This window comes from Ascaphus truei, chromosome 4 (genome assembly GCF_040206685.1).
Source record: "Ascaphus truei isolate aAscTru1 chromosome 4, aAscTru1.hap1, whole genome shotgun sequence".
NCBI lineage: Eukaryota > Metazoa > Chordata > Amphibia > Anura > Ascaphidae > Ascaphus > Ascaphus truei.
Genome location: NC_134486.1, coordinates 22,407,442 through 22,429,462, shown reverse-complemented (window position 1 = coordinate 22,429,462; position 22,021 = coordinate 22,407,442). Strand labels below are relative to the sequence as shown.

The 22,021-nt window shown below is 48.9% G+C and overlaps 2 protein-coding genes across 6 annotated transcripts in view; one reads left to right on the top strand and one right to left on the bottom strand.

Annotated features, from left to right (window-relative positions):
* The window catches only part of SLC4A1AP (solute carrier family 4 member 1 adaptor protein), a 31,150-nt gene extending 26,787 nt beyond the window's left edge, over positions 1-4,363 (bottom strand). For 3 of the 4 annotated variants that reach the window (XM_075595395.1, XM_075595396.1, XM_075595397.1), the window contains exons 1-3: positions 2,149-4,362; positions 1,489-1,678; positions 914-1,036 (exon numbers count right to left, since the gene is read on the bottom strand). In XM_075595395.1, coding sequence (XP_075451510.1) covers positions 914-1,036; positions 1,489-1,678; positions 2,149-4,146 — 2,311 coding nt within the window. In that variant the 5' untranslated portion in view covers positions 4,147-4,362. Of the gene's footprint in view, positions 1-913; positions 1,037-1,488; positions 1,679-2,148 lie in introns of all 4 variants that reach the window. The other variant, XM_075595394.1, reaches the window with a different exon arrangement.
* SUPT7L (SPT7 like, STAGA complex subunit gamma) lies at positions 4,338-22,007 on the top strand. 2 transcript variants are annotated; one of them, XM_075595398.1, is made up of 5 exons: positions 4,338-4,443; positions 9,040-9,677; positions 12,214-12,538; positions 14,069-14,306; positions 21,407-22,007. In XM_075595398.1, exons 2-5 carry the CDS (start codon positions 9,262-9,264, stop codon positions 21,667-21,669), a joined length of 1,242 nt encoding a protein of 413 aa, XP_075451513.1. In that variant the 5' UTR covers positions 4,338-4,443; positions 9,040-9,261; the 3' UTR covers positions 21,670-22,007. The 2 variants fall into 2 exon arrangements, with proteins under 2 accessions (XP_075451513.1, XP_075451514.1); XM_075595399.1 differs by having other exon boundaries at positions 4,362-4,448.
* The last annotated feature ends 14 nt before the right edge of the window (positions 22,008-22,021 follow it).

The window sequence follows — 22,021 nt, the reverse complement described above, 5'->3', positions numbered from 1 at the left end:
GTCAGATTATTACAATGCCAGTACATGTTGCAGAGTGAGACTTCACTATTACACAGCAATAGCCCCACGTTACCTCCTCACTGCATTGCGGCATTCGGTCTGCGGGTGCAATGTTGGACGTTGCCCTTTCGCAGAATGATCACTCTTCTGCCCCTCCTTACATCTCAGCCCTAATTTCTCGTTATGCACCATCCAGACTCTTGCGTTCTTCTCAAGGATGTCTTCTTTCTTCCCCCTTTGTATCTAAAGCTCTCTCCCGCCTTAAACCCTTTTTCACTGACTGCCCCACACCTCTGGAATGCCCTTCCCCTCAATACCCGACTAGCACCCTCTCTATCCACCTTTAAGACCCACCTTAAGACCCACTTGCTTAAAGAAGCATATGAATAGCACTGTGGATATTCTGAACACATGATACATAAAGCTTGGCCCCCTGCAGACGCACTTACCAGAACTTCCTCCTACTGTCTCTGTACGTTCTCCCTACCTACCAATTAGACTGTAAGCTCCTCGGAGCAGGGACTCCTCTTCCTTAATGTTACTTTTATGTCTAAAGCACTTATTCCCATGATCTGTTATTTATATTATCTGTTATTTATTGGATTACCACATGTATTACTGCTGTGAAGCGCTATGTACATTAATGGTGCTATATAAATAAAGACATACAATACAATGATCAAAGCGGAGGTGCCTTAGTGCAGGGGTGCTCAACTCCAGTCCTCAAGACCCCCCAACAGGTCAGGTTATCCCAGCTTTAGCACAGGTGTCTTCGACTGAGCCTCTGGTTGAGCCACCTGTGCTAAAGCTGGGATACCCTCAAGACCTGACCTGTTGGGGGGAGCTTGAAGACTGGAGTTGAGCACCCCCCTTAGTTTATGTGCCGTGACAACCCCTCCCCCCTCCCCCATACCTTCTCTATCAAAGAAACCTTGCAGCGCTCGCTTGGGATTCTTCAAGTAAAAGGCTTCCTTATCTTCCTGGAATTCCATAGCGATGGGGTTTTCATCGGTCTCCTCTTCCACGGCGTCCTCTCCTGCGACACCAAATAGGAAAAGTAGTTCAGTTTCTATAGTGGAGTTTGAAATCAGGGAACACAAGACGCAGCAGCAGCAGCACCTGCCACATCTCTGTGCGCGTGGGAGAAGAAGAAGAAGTGGCTCAGTGAGTAAAGACACGGACCATGGATACGGAGTTGGAATCGAGGGGAACATGGCTCAAATCCTGGTGTTGGCTCCTTGTGACCTTGGGCAAGCCACTTTATCGCCCTGTGCCCCCCCCCCCCCAAAAAAAAAAACAGGTCAGGGTTTAAGGCTATCCCTGTTTCAGCACAGGTGGCTCAATCAATGGCTGTGCTGAAGCAGGGATATCCTGAAAATATGATCGGGGGGGGGGGGGGGGTGTGGGGGGAGGATGAAAGGGTCTTGAGAACCCCTGTGCCAGGGTGTTGTAGAAATGCAATGACTGAAGGGTTTAATCATCTCTTACCCATTCCCCAAGAACAGCCATCTTCTCCTGAGCCAGTTGGCGCCTTTGTGCCCTCCTCTTCCTCCAGGGTGTCTTCTTCATCAGAGTCATCTCCTAGCATCTTTTTCTGCAGACTCTCCCTCTGCCTGCGAGCTTCCTTGATCTGTGTAACGGTGAGCTCGGACTCCGCTTCTTGGTCATCCTCTGGGCCCTGGAACAACAAGTGGAATAAAGAAAAAACAATTACTGGATCACTAGTTACCCAGCTTACATAGCGTCAATTGACATTGTAATGGAAACCACCCCACCCCCAAAAGGCCGAGCTGTCTGTCACCATTCTGCTCTCCCAGATCATGCCCCACATTGCAAGGCATTGTGGGATATTATCTTGGAGAGCAACGCAGTGACTGACAGATGTCTCTGTGGGGCATGCAGTCTCTCCTGCTTCAAATGAGCCCCCTGTGCTGAAGCAGGGATATCCTGAAAACCCAACCGGTTGGTGGCTCTTGAGGACTGGAGTTGCCCACCTCTGATGTATGCAGATGGTATTGCACCCACAACGTGTTGCACTAACACTGGTGTATTTTACAGTACAGCATTAGCTGCTTGCAACCTTATGGACCAAGCTATCTTCCACCCCACCCAACTCTTGTATATAATGTGCTGTTTGGAGGTACTTACCTGTAATACGAAGATACGTGTACTGCCCCCGAATTTTAGCACATGGCCAACCCGAAAGCGACAGTAGGTCTTTGACTGGATCCTCTGCTTGTTTATGAAGGTGCCGTGGGTGCTGCCCAAGTCATAAACATAGAAGCCGGGCTCTTGGTCTGGGTCAGATCCTGGGACCTGGCGGTACTGCAGCACAGCATGGTAACGGGACACAGATGGATGCTCTAATGACACATGGCACCCAGGCAGCCTGCCAAAGAGAGTCCAGCTCAAGCCATCCAGGCTCTTAGTAGACGCAATGCTACCGTCTTTTAAGATCTCCAGGCTGAATAGGGCCCCTGGCCGGCCAGACCAGGGTGGCTCCCGATATGGAATGGCTGGTTGGGATGGGTAGGCATCTGATTGTAGCCCGTGGCTGACATCCGTGGTCGCTTCCCGGCTTGGGGCTCGGCCGCAGAATGAGGGAAGAGGGTGCGATGAGGTGGTTGGTGGTTTGGCTCTTGGCTCCAGTGTCGCTTCATTCCCTGTGGGGAGTGCAGGAGAGGCTGGTTTCTTAAAGGACTCTCCATCCCCGGCATCACTGGGCCCCTCCATGGTGCTGTCCCCTGGAGGACGGACCCAGGTGTCATGGGTCCCCTCCCCCCTACTGATCCTGGAGGCATTCTCCCCGACATTGAACCCTGGATTGAGCCGCTCCTCGATGACATTGATCCCTGCAGCATGGGGCCCCTGCCCACCTCTGGCCCTTGAAGAAGCGGGCTCCTCTGAGCAAATTGTCCCAGGGGCATGGGGCTCCTCATCGCCACTGATCCTGGGTGAGAACCTCCTCTCCCCACCAGGCTGGGAGGCATATGTCCCCTGGGTGCCACTGGTTCTGGCAGTCCATTGCTTCTTGCCATTGACCCCGGTAACATGGAGCCCCTCATTAATGCTGCTCCCGGCATCCCCGGGCCCCTCTGGCCTCCGGACCCCAGCAGCCCTGGGCCCCTCTGGCCTCCGGAACCCAGCATCCCAGGTCCCCTCAGGGCTCCTGCCCCCTGCATCCCCGGTCCCATCATGGCCCCTGGCCCCGGCATCCCCTGTCCCATCAGGGCCCCTGGCCCCGGCATCCCCTGTCCCATCAGGGCCCCTGGCCCCGGCATCCCCTGTCCCATCAGGGCCCCTGGCCTCTGCATTCCCGGGCCCCTCTGACCTCCTGCCCCGAGCATCCCGGGTCCCATCAGGGACCCTGCCCCCTGCATCCCTGGTCCCCTCTGACCTCCTGACCCCTGCATTCCCAGCCCCATCAAGGCTCCTGCCCCCGGCATCCTCATGCCCCTCTGATCTCCTGACTCCGGCATCCCCGGTCCTCTCTGGCCTCCTGACCCCGGCATCCCCAGTCCCATCAGGGCTCCTGCCCCCGGAATCCCCAGGCCCCTCTGGCCTCCTGCCCCCGGCATCCCCGGGCCCCTCTGGCCTCCTGCCCCCAGCATCCCTGGGCCCCTCTGGCCTCCAGCCCCCAGCATCCCTGGGCCCCTCTGGCCTCCTGCCCCCGGCATCCCCGGGCCCCTCTGGCCTCCTGTCCCCTGCATACCCAGTCCCATCAGGGCTCCTGCCCCTGGAATCCCCAGGCCCCTCTGGCCTCCTGGCCCCTGCATCCCCGGGCCCCTCTGACCTCCTGGCCCCTGCATCCCCGGGCCCCTCTGACCTCCTGGCCCCTGCATCCCCGGGCCCCTCTGGCCTCCTGGCCCCTGCATCCCCGGCCCCCTCTGACCTCCTGGTCCCGGCATCCCCGGGCCCCTCTGACCTCCTGGTCCCTGCATTCCCGGGCCCCTCTGACCTCCTGGTCCCGGCATCCCCGGGCCCCTCTGGCCTCCTGCCCCCGGGTGCATATTCCCCCCCCTGGCCATCGCAGCCGGACCTCTCCCGGGCAGAAGCGGGCTCCTCATCACCGCGCCCCGCGGCGGGAAGGCCCCCGGCAGCGAAGGGCCCATCCCCGGTATCGGGCCCCAGCTCAGCGGTCTCCATGTATCCAGCGCCACTTTCACCGCCGGCCGAGATCTTCGCGCAGCTCAGAGTCCTCACACCGCGAGCAGACACTCACACTGCGCCCAGACACTCACACTGCGCCCAGACACTCACACACTCCTCACCGCGGGACTCACGCTGCGTCCAGAACCACACACACTCCCGGCCACCGGAAACGCACTGAGAACAACGAGCCAGGCACTTCCGGTCACATGGCGGCGCGGCTTCGTGACGTCAATGCCAGCGCGCGGGCCATCATCCCCCTTCCCCCCAGCTGGAGAGGAAACAGACGTGCAGGTAATGTGAGTGAGGGGAGAGGGGGGCAGGTAATGTGAGTGAGGGGAGAGGGGGGCAGGTATTGTGAGTGAGGGGAGAGGGGGGCAGGTATTGTGAGTGAGGGGAGAGGGGGGCAGGTATTATGAGAGAGGGGGCAGGTATTGTGAGTGAGGGGAGAGGGGGCAGGTATTGTGAGTGAGGGGAGAGGGGGGCAGGTATTGTGAGTGAGGGGAGAGGGGGGCAGGTAATGTGAGTGAGGGGAGAGGGGGGCAGGTATTGTGAGAGAGGGGGCTGGTATTGTGAGTGAGGGGAGAGGGGGCAGGTATTGTGAGTGAGGGGAGAGGGGGGCAGGTATTGTGAGTGAGGGGAGAGGGGGGCAGGTAATGTGAGTGAGGGGAGAGGGGGGCAGGTATTGTGAGAGAGGGGGCTGGTATTGTGAGTGAGGGGAGAGGGGGCAGGTAATGTGAGTGAGGGGAGAGGGGGGCAGGTATTGTGAGAGAGGGGGCTGGTATTGTGAGTGAGGGGAGAGGGGGCAGGTATTGTGAGTGAGGGGAGAGGGGGGCAGGTATTGTGAGTGAGGGGAGAGGGGGGCAGGTAATGTGAGTAATGTGAGTGAGGGGAGAGGGGGGGCAGGTAATGTGAGTGAGGGGAGTGGGGGCAGGTAATGTGAGTGAGGGGAGTGGGGGCAGGTAATGTGAGTGAGGGGAGTGGGGGCAGGTAATGTGAGTGAGGGGAGAGGGGGGCAAGTAATGTGAGTGAGGGGAGAGGGGGGCAAGTAATGTGAGTGAGGGGAGAGGGGGGCAGGTAATGTGAGTGAGGGGAGAGGGGGGCAGGTAATGTGAGGGAAGAGGGGGGCAGGTAATGTGAGGGGAGAGGGGGGCAGGTAATGGGGGAGAGGGGGGCAGGTAATGGGGGAGAGGGGGGCAGGTAATGGGGGAGAGGGGGGCAGGTAATGTGAGTGAGGGAAGAGGGGGGCAGGTAATGTGAGTGAGGGAAGAGGGGGGCAGGTAATGTGAGTGAGGGAAGAGGGGGGCAGGTATTGTGAGTGAGGGGGGAGGGGGCAGGTATTGTGAGTGAGGGGAGAGGGGGGCAGGTATTGTGAGTGAGGAGAGAGGGGGGCAGGTAATGTGAGTGAGGAGAGAGGGGGCAGGTAATGTGAGTGAGGGGAGAGGGGGGCAGGTATTGTGAGTGAGGTGAGAGGGGGGCAGGTATTGTGAGTGAGGGGGGCAGGTATTGTGAGTGAGGGGAGAGGGGGGGCAGGTATTGTGAGGGGAGAGGGGGGCAGGTATTGTGAGTGAGGGGAGAGGGGGCAGGTATTGTGAGTGAGGGGAGAAGAGGGGGCAGGTATTGTGAGTGAGGGGAGAAGAGGGGGCAGGTATTGTGAGTGAGGGGAGAGGGGGCAGGTATTGTGAGTGAGGGGAGAGGGGGCAGGTATTGTGAGTGAGGGGAGAGGGGGCAGGTATTGTGAGTGAGGGGAGAGGGGGCAGGTATTGTGAGTGAGGGGAGAGGGGGGCAGGTAATGTGAGTGAGGGGAGAGAGGGGCAGGTAATGTGAGTGAGGGGAGAGGGGGGCAGGTAATGTGAGTGAGGGGGGCAGGTAATGTAAGTGAGGGGGGCAGGTAATGTAAGTGAGGGGGGCAGGTAATGTAAGTGAGGGGGGCAGGTAATGTGAGTGAGGGGAGAGGGGGGCAGGTAATGTGAGTGAGGGGGGCAGGTAATGTGAGTGAGGGGGGCAGGTAATGTGAGTGAGGGTGGCAGGTAATGTGAGTGAGGGGGCAGGTAATGTGAGTGAGGGGGCAGGTAATGTGAGTGAGGGGGGCAGGTAATGTGAGTGAGGGGGGCAGGTAATGTGAGTGAGGGGGGGCAGGTAATGTGAGTGAGGGGAGGCAGGTAATGTGAGTGAGGGGGGCAGTTAGTGTAAGGAAGGGGGTGGGGCGGTAATGTGAGTGAGGGGCGGCTGGTAATGTGAGTGAGGGGAGGCAGGTAATGTGAGTGAGGGGAGGCAGGTAATGTGAGTGAGGGGAGGCAGGTAATGTAAGTGAGGGGAGGCAGGTAATGTGAGTGAGGGGAGGCAGGTAATGTGAGTGTGGGGGCAGGTAATGTGAGTAAGGGGGGGCAGGGACACGTAATGTGAGTGAGGGGAGATGGGACACGTAATGTGAGTGAGGGGAGAGGGGACACGTAATGTGAGGTGAGGGGAGAGGGGACACGTAATGTGAGGTGAGGGGAGAGGGGACACGTAATGTGAGGTGAGGGGAGAGGGGACACGTAATGTGAGGTGAGGGGAGAGGGGACACGTAATGTGAGGTGAGGGGAGAGGGGACACGTAATGTGAGGTGAGGGGAGAGGGGACACGTAATGTGAGGTGAGGGGAGAGGGGACACGTAATGTGAGGTGAGGGGAGAGGGGACACGTGAGGTGAGGGGAGAAGGGACACGTAATGTGAGGTGAGGGGAGAGGGGACACGTAATGTGAGGTGAGGGGGGAGGGGACACGTAATGTGAGGTGAGGGGAGAGGGGACACGTAATGTGAGGTGAGGGGAGAGGGGACACGTAATGTGAGGTGAGGGGAGAGGGGACACGTAATGTGAGTTGAGGGGAGAGGGGCCAGTAATGTGAGTGAGGGGGGCAGGTAATGTGAGTGAGGGGGGCAGGTAATGTGAGTATGGGGGGGCAGGTAATGTGAGTGAGGGGGGGCAGGTAATGTGAGTGAGGGGGGGCAGGTAATGTGAGTGAGGGGAGGCAGGTAATGTGAGTGAGGGGGGCAGTTAGTGTAAGTAAGGGGGGGCGGTAATGTGAGTGAGGGGGGCAGGTAATGTGAGTGGGGGGGCAGGTAATGTGAGTGAGGGGGGGCAGGTAATGTGAGTGAGGGGGGGCAGGTAATGTGAGTGAGGGGGGGCAGGTAATGTGAGTGAGGGGGGGCAGGTAATGTGAGTGAGGGGGGGCAGGTAATGTGAGTGAGGGGAGGCAGGTAATGTGAGTGAGGGGGCAGGTAATGTGAGTAAGGGAGCAGGTAATGTGAGTGAGGGGAGAGGGGACACGTAATGTGAGTGAGGGGAGAGGTTACACGTAATGTGAGGTGGGGAGAGGGGACACGTAATGTGAGGTGAGGGGAGAGGGGACACGTAATGTGAGGTGAGGGGAGAGGGGACACGTAATGTGAGGTGAGGGGAGAGGGGACACGTAATGTGAGGTGAGGGGAGAGGGGACACGTAATGTGAGGTGAGGGGAGAGGGGACACGTAATGTGAGGTGAGGGGAGAGGGGACACGTAATGTGAGGTGAGGTGAGGGGAGAAGGGACACGTAATGTGAGGTGAGGGGAGAGGGGACACGTAATGTGAGGTGAGGGGGGAGGGGACACGTAATGTGAGGTGAGGGTAGAGGGGACACGTAATGTGAGGTGAGGGGAGAGGGGACACGTAATGTGAGGTGAGGGGGGAGGGGACACGTAATGTGAGGTGAGGGGAGAGGGGACACGTAATGTGAGGTGAGGGGAGAGGGGACACGTAATGTGAGGTGTAATGGGGGGGGGGGGGGGGGGAGTGTTCCGTTACCCACCGGAGGAGACTCCACCATACACAGGGATTACTCGGGAGCCAGCATTGCCCTTCCCCCTCACTTTATATACTCTCCGTTGTTAACACCTGTTGAGGAGGCTGCCACATTATCCCAAGCGCACCCGGCTGAACAAACCTATTATTACTCCCCATTGACTCAAGGTTCCTTATATTTCCTATCATTGGACTTAATTACAGTCTTTATGTGCTTGCTTATATGCATTATCATACATTGGATTCACCATGTTTTTTGTAGCACCACCACTGGGGACTCGTGTCCCACTCCTCTTTTTGAAACTCTTCTACATAGAGCGGGAGGCCACATTGCACATTGCAAAGCAGCCGTCCCAGCTGATCTTCGCTTCTTTTGTTTATTTATTTTGTAATCTGATGCTTTGTTCAGGTTAAAATGAAGCTCTCTCCAGAGCCCAGTGCGGTCTAATGGTTACCATGGTACCCTCAGAAGCAGCAGATTAAGAGAAGTTTTTTTAATTTCTTTTTTTAATATAAAAAAAAAAGCAGGACGAGCTCGGGGCATAAGCCACCTTACCTTCTTGTCCCAACATTGTCCCTCGCTCCCTGTAGAGTGTAAGCTCTCACGCGCAGGGCCCTCACTCCCTCTTTGTATCTGTTTGTGCATGTTTGTCCTCAGCTGTATGAGCTATTTGTTTCTTGTACTATGCATGACTCTGTGCCCCATTGTACCGCACTACAGAATATGTTGGCGCTTCACGAATAAATGATGATGATAATAATTCTAGCAGACAACTTCTGGTGTCAGAAGACACACTATAGCCCATTCAAGTAAATGGGCCGCATGGTGTTTTATGGAACAGCACACTCAGTAAATCTGGGCCATTGTTCTGTATTACAGTGAATATGCTGTATGGTGTCTTAAGACAGGGGGGCGCGAGATTCTATGCGGGGCTAATGGATGATGAAAAGTGTAAACTACTGTATCAGGACACTTCCGTGTTGCACTGTATCTGAAATTTATTTCAAATTGTTTTTTTTTATTCTTGGGGAATTATAAAAAAAAATCTTGTTTTGTTTTTCATAGGTCAAGAAGCCGTGCAGATAACCTCTGCAGCAGTAAAGAGTTACTTTTGCTTGAAACTCGCCTATATCCGTAAACGGAACGCATTGACAACAAGATTAATATGATATACAGTGTGTTCGAGCCAATATGTAGTCCTTAAATGAGTGGGGATTATCACCGTCTTCAGCCTACGAACCAGAATTGACCTTCTGACACATCGCTCGTTGCTGTTGCGGCGTAAAAATGATGCGTTACTGGGGGGAGATCCCGGTCTCCTCTGGCCAGGCCAGCCGGAGCTCTTTTGATCTCCTACAGAGGGAGTTCCGGACAGTGGAGATGCAGGAGCCTCCTCTACACCAGCCCTCGGCTAACAAGCCCAGACCCACCACCATGCTGGACATTCCTTCTGAGCCCTGCAGCCTGACTATCCACACCATCCAGCTCATCCAACATAACCGCAGGCTGCGCAGCCTCACCGCCACCGCGCAGGCTCACAACCAGCAGCAGCAGCCGGAGGGCATAAAGGTGGAGGAGAGTGAGCCCCTCCCACACCGACCCAGCTCTCCAGCGCTGCCCGAAGACCTGCTCCCCCAGGACTGTAAGATTCCCAAGCTGCCGTTCCAGCTAAGACACAGCGACCCCGAGAGTGATTTCTATAGGTATGTCGCTGTACCTCACTGACACGATGGCAGAAGACTTCCCTTCACTATTTGGGGAAATGTGATCTGTATGGAATGCCCCTCTTCCTGCACTCTGCTGGAAGTTGTCTCTGCTCTGCCCCACATGCCTGGAGCCATTCTCACATACTGAATCCTATCCTTGGAACTCCATTCAGTGTTCACCAAGCTCACACTTTTCATTTAAAAGCTACCTATAAAAGCAGCAAGCTGTAATCTTTGTATATGTAGCTTTTTTTCTTTTTAAAGTTATCTGAGCCTAGAGATCCCGCAGAGCCTACCCATGCAGTTTGTAGTCCCACAGACACGTTGGTTCCCAAGATATCAAGCTTTGAATCACCTGGAGACATGTTTGTCAGGTGGAGACAAAACAACTTCTGACATCCAATAGAAAGCCATTACATCATCAGGGTATGACATCACAGCTTTCTGTTGGGTGTCTCCACTGGCCACATTGGATCGTTTCCCTTAACTGGCACGCTAAAAGCTTGACTATCTCTGGAATGGGAAGGGCCCCAAAGCTGAACGTTGCATGCGGTAAAGGAGACATTGCTTAGGGATACCAATTAATAGCACCCCTGCCAAAACATGACCCATGTTCTGTACTTTCCTAGTTTACAATTAAATTAAAGTATACAGTGTATCAACAGTTTTCTTAGTGTCAACTACTATGTTAATCAGTAGAATTTAACAATGTTTTTACTAGGAAAGCTGCTTCTACAGCACTTTATTTGTGTGAAAGATCATGTATTTGTAATTCGTTTATTGGCATTTATATCTGTTACATAAAGGAAATGGTAATCCCGGCGGTTTGTTTGTTTACAGCATGGGAACTGGTGTTGTTTCTTTTTATTTCCCCAACTCTGGGACCTCCCTGGGTCCTGGGATACCTACCGGTGAAGTTATCAGTGTCTCAAAATGGCGGTTCAAATCTAGCCCAGTCCCACAAGCCAATAGGAAGCTGCAACGTTGTCCGTTACGGCTTACTATTGGACGGCCTTTTAAATCCCCAGGAGAAACCAAGGCGTTAATGGCGGAAACTTCACCAGTAAGTCTTTTGAGATCAAGAGTGTGCATGGAGCATAATACGGTTTATCTCCAAGGACCAACCCCCTTGGTTCCTATCCTGTAAAAATATAAAGGGGTATGTAGTCAAAATGGCGGGACTGCTGCTTTCAGTTATGTCTGCAAGAAATGGATGTTTAGCCCCAAATCTTCTCATCGTCTTCTGGATCCATCTTGGAAATCAGGGATGGGAATATATGACTTGTTGTGGGAATGCTATTAAAAGGTGAAGGTAGAATTGTTGGCAAACAAAAGGTAAGTAAAGAAGCGCAGTATTCGCAATGCTACGCATGTTTCAGCTGTGCAAGTGCAAAATAGGTGTGAAAATGCACTGCTCTCAAATAGAGCAAAGGTTCAACAACTGGTCCCTGCTTCAACAGTGGTCTCCACAGGCTTTAGTGGTGGTCCCCAAATCCTTTGACAATTCACTTCTGGCAGCTCTTTCTTGCAGTGTTTGAATTTTCTGTCACCACTGGCTGATTATTAAACACATGGCAGATATTTTTGAAACCTATATAGATACACTGATGGACGGAGTGAAGGGTACGTATGGCGGCCCCCAATTGAGAACCCCTGACACAGGGGACTCGACAGATTAGACTACAAGTACGCTTGTGGATTCAAGGGTTTAAGCATTAAACTCAAATGCCATAATGTTCCGATCGGCACTGTCACAGTTTATTGAATAACTCCACAGCTTCCTGTGAGTAGTCATACTTACAGAGGCCATTTCTGTATATTCTCTGTTATCATAGATCAAAATCAATATCCTAGATTGTGCCTGTACTAACAAATGTACAGCGCCCTGGATAAGGACACTATATAAATAAATACATTGTGAGACGGGGGAGCATAATAAACTCCAGAAGCTCACAAAGTAAAGCTACACCTCTTGTCACCGGTGGTGCCATACGTTTGGGAACGGCTGGGTTAAGCTGTTCCTGGTTAAGATGTAGTCCCTGCTCATCTTACTGTCTAGGACATTTGGTCGCTGCCATTTTGCTGCGACCGTCTCCGCCGGTGTCTAGCCGCCACTCGCCTCGCTGCAGGGCCATCTCTCCGCCGGCTGCGCCGCCTAGGTGTCAGCCCCTAACCTTGCCCCTTATCCTAAAAGCCCCTAGTCTTAACCCCTAATAATGACGCTACCCTAAAAGCCTAACCCCTTACCCTAAAACCCCTACCCGAACCGCTAAAACCCCTTATTAACTTACCTTTTTGGCAAAACAGTTGGCGACTGAGTTTCCAGCGGTGGAGCGGCAGAGGGCCCCTCAACGGCGGTGGCGACTTGGCCGCGGCGTGACGCTCACAACCAAATGTCCGATTCCAGCAGCATGTTTAACAAGATAAATGTAACTAACCCACCCCCCACCCCCCCCATTCCCCCCTTTCCAAAATCTGATCAGCTGAGTTATTAAACAGTGGAAGAACAATGTATTTCTTTTTTTTCCTTTAGGGGAAAGGGGGAACCCGTCACAGAGCTGAGCTATATTTCCTGCCGCCAGCTTATGTACCAATCCGTGGCCACTATCCTTGCCCATGCTGGCTTTGACAGTGCCAACGAGAGCGTCCTGGAGACCCTGACCGACATCGCTCACGAGTACTGCCTCAAATTTACCAAGATGCTGAGGTTCGACGTGGACCGGGAAGCCAGGCTGGGGCAGACCCCTTTCCCGGACGTCATGGAGCAGGTCTTCCATGAGATGGGCATCGGTAGCGTTTTGTCTCTGCAGAAGTTCTGGCAGCATCGTATTAAGGATTACCATACATACATGCTGCAGGTAAGACAATCTAGCAGGAGCTTCTAAAATGCATGTCCCGTACGAGGATATGGCCGTGTCCCACCAGCATATGAGGAGATCCGATGAATGACTTGTGGGTATTTGCCTGTATTATTTGGCATTCACATTGTCTGTGCCAGTCCCTGTCGCTGTTTGGGGCAATTGTAATGCTTCCTTGTTTATCAAGGTGCCATATGTCAGGGATGGAAAAGGACCAAACACTTAGATTGTAAGCTCCTTGGGGAAGACTCTCCCTTTGCCTTATGTAGTCGTTTAGCTGTTGCACTTATTCCCAGTGTGTGTAATTGTATTGCCTTGTATTGTCATGTTGTGAAGTGCTGTGTACAATGTTGACGCTATATAAATAAAATGATACATATTTATGAGACGGGGTTTAAAGCAGCAAAACGTGAAATCTTATGGGTTTAAAAAAAAAAATCAGTTCTGTAGTTTTAGATAATAGTGACTGTTCTTATCTTTTATTTTATTCAACTCCTAGTACCATTTTGTATGAGTTTTAAATCATCTTTTGATTTCTATAGGGTTTTAGCCCACCTCGCAAGCAGTGCAAGATATTTGCAAGTTTCCTGTTTGTGATAATTGGTTGCCAATATTTCCAGCAGTTTGTGCTGCAAACTTTAACAATAGGCAATGTTACCTTAGTAATATAAGGATATAGTGTTGCTGCGGAGTTGAACTTGCTGAATGATTAAAGCTGCAGTTCAGTCAATATCATGTGTGTTTTTTTTAATAAATCAGTTCTGTAGTAAGAAAAAATACTTTTAGCATTTTCTGTTATAAAAAACAACAACTTTGAAAGACCAATTTTCTTGTATTCTATTTTAACAGCCATTTGCTAAGGCACTGCCCCTTCATGTCCTGTCACAAGCCCTGGCACACCCCTTTGTCAGCCCTGCCCTCCCTCTAGCACATGTCAGTGCAGGAGTGCTCATGCATATTCATGAGCTTCCACTGACAGACAAGCAGAATATAAACAGATCCCTTCACTAATTATGTCACCAAATTTCGACCTATCAATACATGGAGAACGAATTGACCGGCAGCTATACAGTTCTTTAGGTAATTAGAGATTGCACACATGAAACTATTGAAGTAAAAAAATAAATTAAATAAATAAATAAAAAAAAGACTGAACTGCAGCTTTAATTGAAACTGAGGGGTGGCCAGTTAGTAAACCCTGGGAAGCAGGCTCTTTGCTGATCGGACACGGGAAAACTAATCGATTAGCAGCTTAAGTAATTAGTTTTCAATAAAGTTAAATAAAGACTGCATATATTAAACCAATGGGGGACCATACAATTATTCTCCTACCTTGAAAGGTTGTCTCCTAAAGTTTTTAATTGTATACTATAGTGTCCCAGGAATATCTGATTGAGCCTTTTTGGCAGACATTTAAGGGCTATCTATATATGCTGAAGCAACCACTCTGGCCTTTAAATGTCTGTACTGGAAACAAAATGCAAGTATAATGTGCATTATTTAGTGTAATCTATGTTTCTGTTGCAACAGGTCAGCAAGCAGCTGTCCGAGGAATATGAGAAGATTGTGCACCCTGAGCGAGTGTCTGAAGACTCCAAGCCTGTGAAGATTAAAGAGGAGCCCGTGACTGACATTACATTCCCCATCAACGAGGAGCTGGAAGGCGATTTGGCACCTGGGGACCAGTCGTTACCGGTGGGAGTCCTGGGGGCTCAGAGCGACAGGTTTTCATCTAACATGGAAGTGGATTCCTCACCGCAGCCATCAGGTAGGAGGAGGTGTTTTATTCCCGTGGCTCTAGTTTCGCAGATAACCTACAGACCCCCCCTTCCCCCCCACCCCCCCTACAGGCAGCCGCGGTTTTACTGTCACCTCAGCATTTTGCTTTTTTTTTCCGCGGCTCCAGGAACAGCAAGTCTGGCTACATCTGTAAACTGCCCCGGATATGAGAGACACTATGTCATTATAATATTGTGCTGACTCCTCCCCTAACGCTTCCTATAACCACTTCCCAAAGCACTGGTGTAATGAGAAAAATGTGAGGGAATTGACTCTGTCCAAATAACGCTATATTTGCACCTGTTTTTGGAGCAATGTTCCAGTTTGCGACACTTGATTCATATCCCTCTTTATGGCAACGCCATGGGTTCCCAAACACTGACCATGAGTTGTTGTGTGTTCTCCTCGGGAGGAAACTCCCCACGTCTTCTCTTTGTATTATAGTCCAATGGAAATGAAAGCTGGTTTCTCATTGGCTGCGAGAGAATCATATTAAAGTGTGGTCGCCCCATGGGACCTTTACAGTGCCAGGGTCTAGCAGCATTAGATTGTCACCGGATGACAGGCACTCCAGCGTTCCTGTAATGCGAGCGGGCCCCGGAAGCCGAAAAACAGAAGTGGAAGCGCTCCACTTGCGTTTTCAATCGTCAGACAGATGTTCCCCATAAAATCGAACCAGTGCCTGCAACGTGCCAGGTACTTCATTGGAGCGCTCTACAGTTTACCACGTATTGGGAAATGGCTTACAATTCAAGTAGTCATATTGCCTTGAAAGGTTGCGGTCCCATGCCAGATGCCAGATGCCAGATGTCAAGTGGAGTGAAAAGCTTGGGGATGTGGGACGTACAATTAAGAAGCTTTATCCAATTTTATACACTGCAAAAAAAGCATAGATGGAGTGAGAAGTTCTCAAAAATAATCCCATGCTCTTCAAAAAGGAGACTACAGTTCTCCATAGAAAAAGCAGTGACACGGTATGCTCAATAAATACAAATACAAAGCACTCGCAGCCCTCTCCCCAATATAACTGTATGACGTCCGAACAGTATATGACATTGCAAAACATACAGAAGCGAAGCATCGTACTGCTAGGGTGATTGAAAGAGTTAATGTCAGCGACCTGCAGCACTTACTTTGCAATTTAGCGTGAGCCATGTGGAGAGGCTAGAAACCCTGAAGTTGAATTACTGCTGAAGGTGCTTACACAGGCTCAACATTGCAACAAGTAGGGGGGCGGAGGGGGTGGGGAAATCACTACTAGAGCCTTCCTGTAAAATTAAAGGTGGCACCATTAGGGAAGCAATGAAATGCACCAGTGCCAAATAACATAAATTGACAGACATTGTGTGACGTTGTGGCACGTAAGGGGTTCAATAAATATGATGTAGTGCTGTTCCCAGCTGTGCTATCTCCACTCGGCCTGGATTTACTAGTCCATTCTGAGTAACGGGGGGATGGGGCAGAAGCGTCGAACCTGCTTTCATGTTCATCCCACCTGCTTTTCTTAGTAGGGAGGAAAGTATGAATACAAGAGGAGTTTCCTGCCCTGGCTCTCCCTGGGAGTGTCAGTAATGCTCTCTCGGTATATGGATGTGGGGTGTAATCACAAATACGCAATCTTAGCAAGCCCAAAACCCAAATCCACAGGGTTATAAGTGTGTATTTACTTAATAGTGTCAAGTGGAGCGCTACTGGGAAAGGGACCTCAAATGTACAACAGTAACCAAAGATGCCCCAATGCACATTATATGTCAAATTATTCTGCTAATTTATATATGGTTTTTCTTATTTAGTTAAATCTTTAGGCCAAAACACGTCAAGCCTGCAAACGTGTCAAGGTGTAAACCCTATCAGCAGGTCCTACACTACCAATATTATACCGTGTCCTTTATTTTTCTTCTATTGCATGGATAATTGAGAAAATAAAACCATGCACAATGCTTAACAATACACACACACATACTTCTACAAAAATAGACATTTAAGGGTATTTCTCCTAGTTGGAAAAGGCGTTGTTAGAATGCTCAAATACCCAGCTTTTCACAATATGATGATGAGTCCCAAGGCATAGGTAGGTGTATTAGAATATCAGTGAGTATGTCCACATAACCAAATATAACCAGTGCTCCCTGAAAACCGAGGGTGAATGAGAGAACCCACCACTCTCAATTTCATTGGGAATATATATATGGCAACAATGTAAGGTTATATGACTCACGAACACCTCCTTGTAGGGAAGTCGTGCTGCTGCTGCTGCTGCTGCTGATAGAATCCAGGTTGAGGTGAGAAGAGTAGAGCACAGCCGATATTTCTCCTAGTTGAAAGTGACTGGAGAATTTTGCAATGCAATAAGTAAAAAAAAAAAAAGAAGTAGTAAATAATGGGAAGTATATATTCCTTATTGCTACAGGTTGTAGATCAGGCTGGTCAAACATGCGGCTCGCTCAGCTTTCAGGCTGGCAGCGGTTGGGGGCAAAGCTGGCAGCGGGCGGAGCTGGTAGCGTTGGGGGAAGAGACTCATGCAGCTTTAATCCTCCTGGTAATCTTGCACCCCCATCTTGCACCCCTCTGTCCCCCATTAACTCTCTTCCTCATTACCCACCGCTTTTAACCCCTCTTCCCCAACCCTTTTAACCCCTCTTCCCCAGCCCTTTTAACCCCTCTTCCCCACCCCTTTTAACCCCTCTTCCCCACCCCTTTTAACCCCTCTCCCCACCCCTTTTAACCCCCTCTTCCCCACCCCTTTTAACCCCCTCTTCCCCACCCCCTTTTTAACACCCAACTCCTTTTAACCCCCTCCCCCTTTTAAACCCACTGCGTCACACCTCCTCCTTTTAGCCCCCTGCTCCCCCTTGCCCATTAAATGTGTGCAGGAGAGGGGGACTAATACTGTGCCCTGGTGAAGAAGAAGAAAGGTCAGTAATTCGGGTTTTAGTTCATTTTTTGTAAAATCATTTTAATTTAAAAAGGTTTTGTTCATAAAATAAAAATATACTAAAATGTATTTTCTTTTTTTTACATTTATTAAGAACAAGATGCATTTTTTATAGGAATTATTTTGCACAATAAATGACCCGGAACATTTTTAATGACTTATGTTTTTTTTTCCCCCCTCTCCTTTCTATTGGGTATTTATCCCAATAAATGACTTGGTAACGTAAGCGTGGCAATGGTAACAATTTTACTGATGGTTAGATTTAGTCAGTATAAATAATGTCTCCTACTCAGGCCGTACACTAGTTTCTGTTTTACCATCCGCCCCACTGATGCGGCCCGAGACTTGCAGTCGTATTTAAGAATTGTCCCCCCCAAACTATTCCGTGTATTAAAAAAAGAACCAAGGTTCAGATGCCTGTGCTCTTAAGAGTCCATAATACTATGAAAAATAGTAGATCCAGACCCCCTCACGACATAACGATAACACTTCCTGGAGTTGGACTTAAAAATATGTAATTAGGTCTTGGAAATAGACGTTTATAAAGACCATATAATCACATCCGATCAATCACGACCATACTGCTTGGTGTCCGGAGGTAGCGTGTTCCCAGCTTGCAGTCAGATACCGGAAGTAGAATCCCGTGCGGGAAGAAAAAGCGGTGCAATGCTATATTCAAAGATAAAGGCTGGATCGCTCAGGAAGGTTAAAAAATCATTTATTTGGTTAATCGCAAGATTATAAAAAGAAATAGCAAGGATAGGCAGAGAGAACCTCCAACTCGTTTCATACGTATGAGTGCTTTGTCAAATACAGAGGAATTTACAATGCATCTCATCTCAGATGCGCTATTAGAGAGGGTTGGGGTTCCTTACAATGCATCTGATCTCAGGCACGCAATTAGAGAGGGTTGAGGTTCCTTACAATGCATCTGATCTCAGGCGCGCAATTAGAGTTTTGGGGTTAATTACAATGCATCTGATCTCAGACGTGCTATTTAAAGAGGGTTGGGGTTCCTTACAATGCATCTGATCTCAGATGCGCTATTAAAGAGGGCTGAGGTTCCTTGCAATATATCTGATCTTAGACGCGCTATTAGAGAGGGTTGGGGTTCCTTACAATGCACCTGATCTCAGACGCGCTATTAGGGAGGGTTGGGGTTACAAAGCATCTGATCGCAGATGGGCTATCGGAGAGGGCTGGGATCCACAGAATTTCCAATATAATTATAGGGTTTCTTAACCCAAAAAGGTTAAACACTGTACTAGAGAAATGCCAAATTAATTATTGGAACGGATGTCGACGTCATCCAATAAACTATTTTGCTAAACTGTACAAGATACATAGAAATATTAGTAGGCGTTGCATGGATGAGTGCTTTCAATGTGCTGTACTCACACTTTACAATATACCGTGTTCATTGGGAGGAGGGTTTTAAATAAGCCTCCAAACTTGACAGTAAGGATAACTTTGATGTTTTAGGGACTTGAGATGCTTTCTCTCAGGATTTATCTGGATTTGAGATTATATCCCTTTATAATAGCACATCCAGCAGTAATAGTGGCTTTATCTTTCACTTGTCTTGGCTAATAATGTAAGAGATGCATATTCTTCTCCCCCCCTCCCCCTATTATCATTTAATGTGATGTGAACCACCATACATGTCCATCTGTATGAAGCATGCTATTAAGCTAAAATGATGCTTAGATGAAGTTACTATGCAAACCCACTTATTTGCTTGCTAAAGTGTTTTGTAGTTGAAATCAATTTGCTTTTCAATCAACTCAGAGAATGTTTTTGGTTTCCAAAATATTCCTCGCTTGCATTCCAATAGGCTAATGAATTGAGCAAAGTAAATGGCTCAAAGGGCTCTCTGGCTGTTCATTGATTGCATGAAATTTTCTCTGCTGATGAGTTTTGATTTCATAGGGCTAAAGCCCCCGCTGTTTTTGGATTAGAGCAGCACAGAAATGCATTTATTTACCAGTGTTAATGTAGAATAATCTAGCTAATGTTTTGAGATGCAATGTCCCCTTTATCAGGAGTGCTTCTTAACCTTTCTCAGATGAAACCCTGCGGGTTATCTTTTGTGAGGTGACAACCCAGGTTCATCCACATGTTCACCCTCCACTTAATTGTGATATGGACATGTGGACGAGACGCTGCCCTGCGAGCCTACCTGTAACACATACTGTTCCTAAAATGCCCCCTCATTCACACTACTCGGTACGTGCTTTCTAGTTACCTTTTGAAAAATGACGGCACCCGCTAAATACCCTCTGTCTTTTAAAGGTGCCGGTCCCATATAGTCTATATATGTATATGAAATACTTTCAAGATTTATGCGGCTCCTCCATTGCTTTTTGTATAATACTTATGGTATTTAGGCAGCCTGCACCCATAAACTGAACCTTTGTTCATATATAGAAGTTGTGAATGCCCTGCAATTGACTTGCATGTATGTATATCGCAATGTACTGTACAAGTGGGTCTCATAGTGTGTTCTTTGCACAAAATGGCGCCTTGTTTTTAGCATGCGGTGCTGTTCAACACGATGGGAGTCCTTTTACCATCCCAATTTAAGTAAGAATAAAAGTTTAGTTGGTTGCCCTCGAAAATGAATCCCATGGAGTGTCACCAAGACATTTCAAATAGTTCTCTCTCTATTTTTGTAGAGAAAACACAACGTTTCAGGGGTCGCAACCCCTTCGTCAGGGGAAGTGACGTTGTGCTTTCTCTGCAAAAATAAAGCGAGAACTATTTGAAATGTCTGGGTGATGGCATAGGTTTCATTTTAGAATGCAATCAAATAAATATATATATATTTATTATTATTTGATGTTTTTTTGCTTAGGTGAATCTAGTGTGTTATGTCCGCTACTCTGTTTTCTGTCTTGGAGAAATATAAATTTCAAAGCATGTTTGAGAGACCTATGAGACCTGTGGCCTTCCTACACACGCAGCTTTTCCCCCCGCCAGGCCATGGCATCAATCCTAGGCACCCCGACAACCTGGGACCCAGCTATATACCTTCCATCATTACTGCCAAAGCTGCTGCTCTGTAGATGATGTAGAACAGGAGTGGCCAACTCCGTCCTCAACGACTGACTGAGCCACCTGTGCTGAAGCAGGATATCCTTAAAACCTGACTTGTTGGTGACCCTTGAGCACTGGGGTTGGCCACTCCTGATGTAGAATTTATTGCAACTTCAATACAGACATTCTTGCCAGATGGATATGTGGCGATTGCCCCTTCTGGCTTATAACTCCTCCCCACAGCGTTTCTCTCTTTATTTAGAAGGCACATGTCCTCTGGTAGTTGTTGGCTTGTACAATTACAAGAGGGAGGTATGGGATCTATTAATTCTGTTTTGCATCGTTGTTTCCAATGTAAAATACCCCTGAGAGGGTTAGAAGAATTTAGTCGTGCTTGAGATGTCTTTATCCCACAGCAAATAAATAAATCGCCACTCCCTTGCTGAAAGGCCAGTGGATTCATCAAACTTGTATGTCAGCAGCATTGTGGTCAATCTGCTAAAGGGTTAATCCCCTTTTTAGATGAAAGAAAACACTGTTTTGTGAACTGCGTATTAGGGAGGTGAGAGAGGGTAAGATACTCCCAAGTTTTTGTTCAGCACAGTGACACGGCACAAAAAAATAGTACCTATAGGAAATAATATCCCACCCATGTCTCCACTCACCATGTTTACAAACTGAGCAGAGATTATGATGGGAACTTTTATAGATGGATCAAATGAAGTCTAAACCTTTACAGCATCTTGGAAACTGGGCCGACTAAGGGGATAATTGCATATATGGCAATGCAGCCATTCAAGCCGTTTCTGGTCCAGAATTCCTGTTGAAGTTTTTAGTGACTTTCGGCTGAAAACGTCCTGAACGGGCCCTTCGGCTTAAATACAATTCTAAAGCTCCTATTTAATATGATATGAAGAAGAGTTTCCCGTGTTGGAGACTCGTGCTTTGTTCAAATGAATGGGTTTACTATTCTCAGGAACAAGGAAAGCTTGCTTTAAAGCATATTAATTAGAGTCGTAAGAAGTGGGTCCTTAGCGCCTGTGTTATTTCCTGAGCGTTTTGACAGCCGTTTTGAAGAGGTCTGTTTTGAACTGCTTTTTATTTATTTTTATTTGTAGGATCCGACGTGAATACATCGCCCTTGTGGAGCCTGGCGCAGGTGAAAATGGAGCCCCAGGAGAATGAGGAGGGGAACGTACACGGGCACAGCGTTCTGGGCAACGATGTATTTGAGGAGCCCATGTCCGGCATGAGCGATTCTGCTATGCCAGGGAGCGCCAATGGCTCAGAAGGCAGCTATGGCTCACATTCTCCTGATAGCATGATGGGGTCCTCTCCTGTCTTCAATCAACGCCCCAAGAAGAAAATGAAGAAAATGTAAAGACAATTGACCCAGTAACTGAACAAATGCGTCATATTTTTCTCTTAGAATAAGTTGTTGTTCTACTACTTTCCACCCCCCACCCCCCATAAATCGGCTCTTTTTTTTTTGTTTTGGTCATTGAGAAACTTCCATTTTGATAGTCAAGTAAACATGATATGTTTTAATGGACTTGTGAAAACAAAGTAAGCGTATCAGAAATACATACAATATGTGGATGCTAAAAGAATTTGTAAAGCTCATTAAAGATAAACATCACTGTGAAAAAGTGTGAAAAACTGCTCATCAGAAATGCTAAATAATAACATTAATAAAATCTTCGGAGCTCATTAAAGTTATTCACGATTATAAA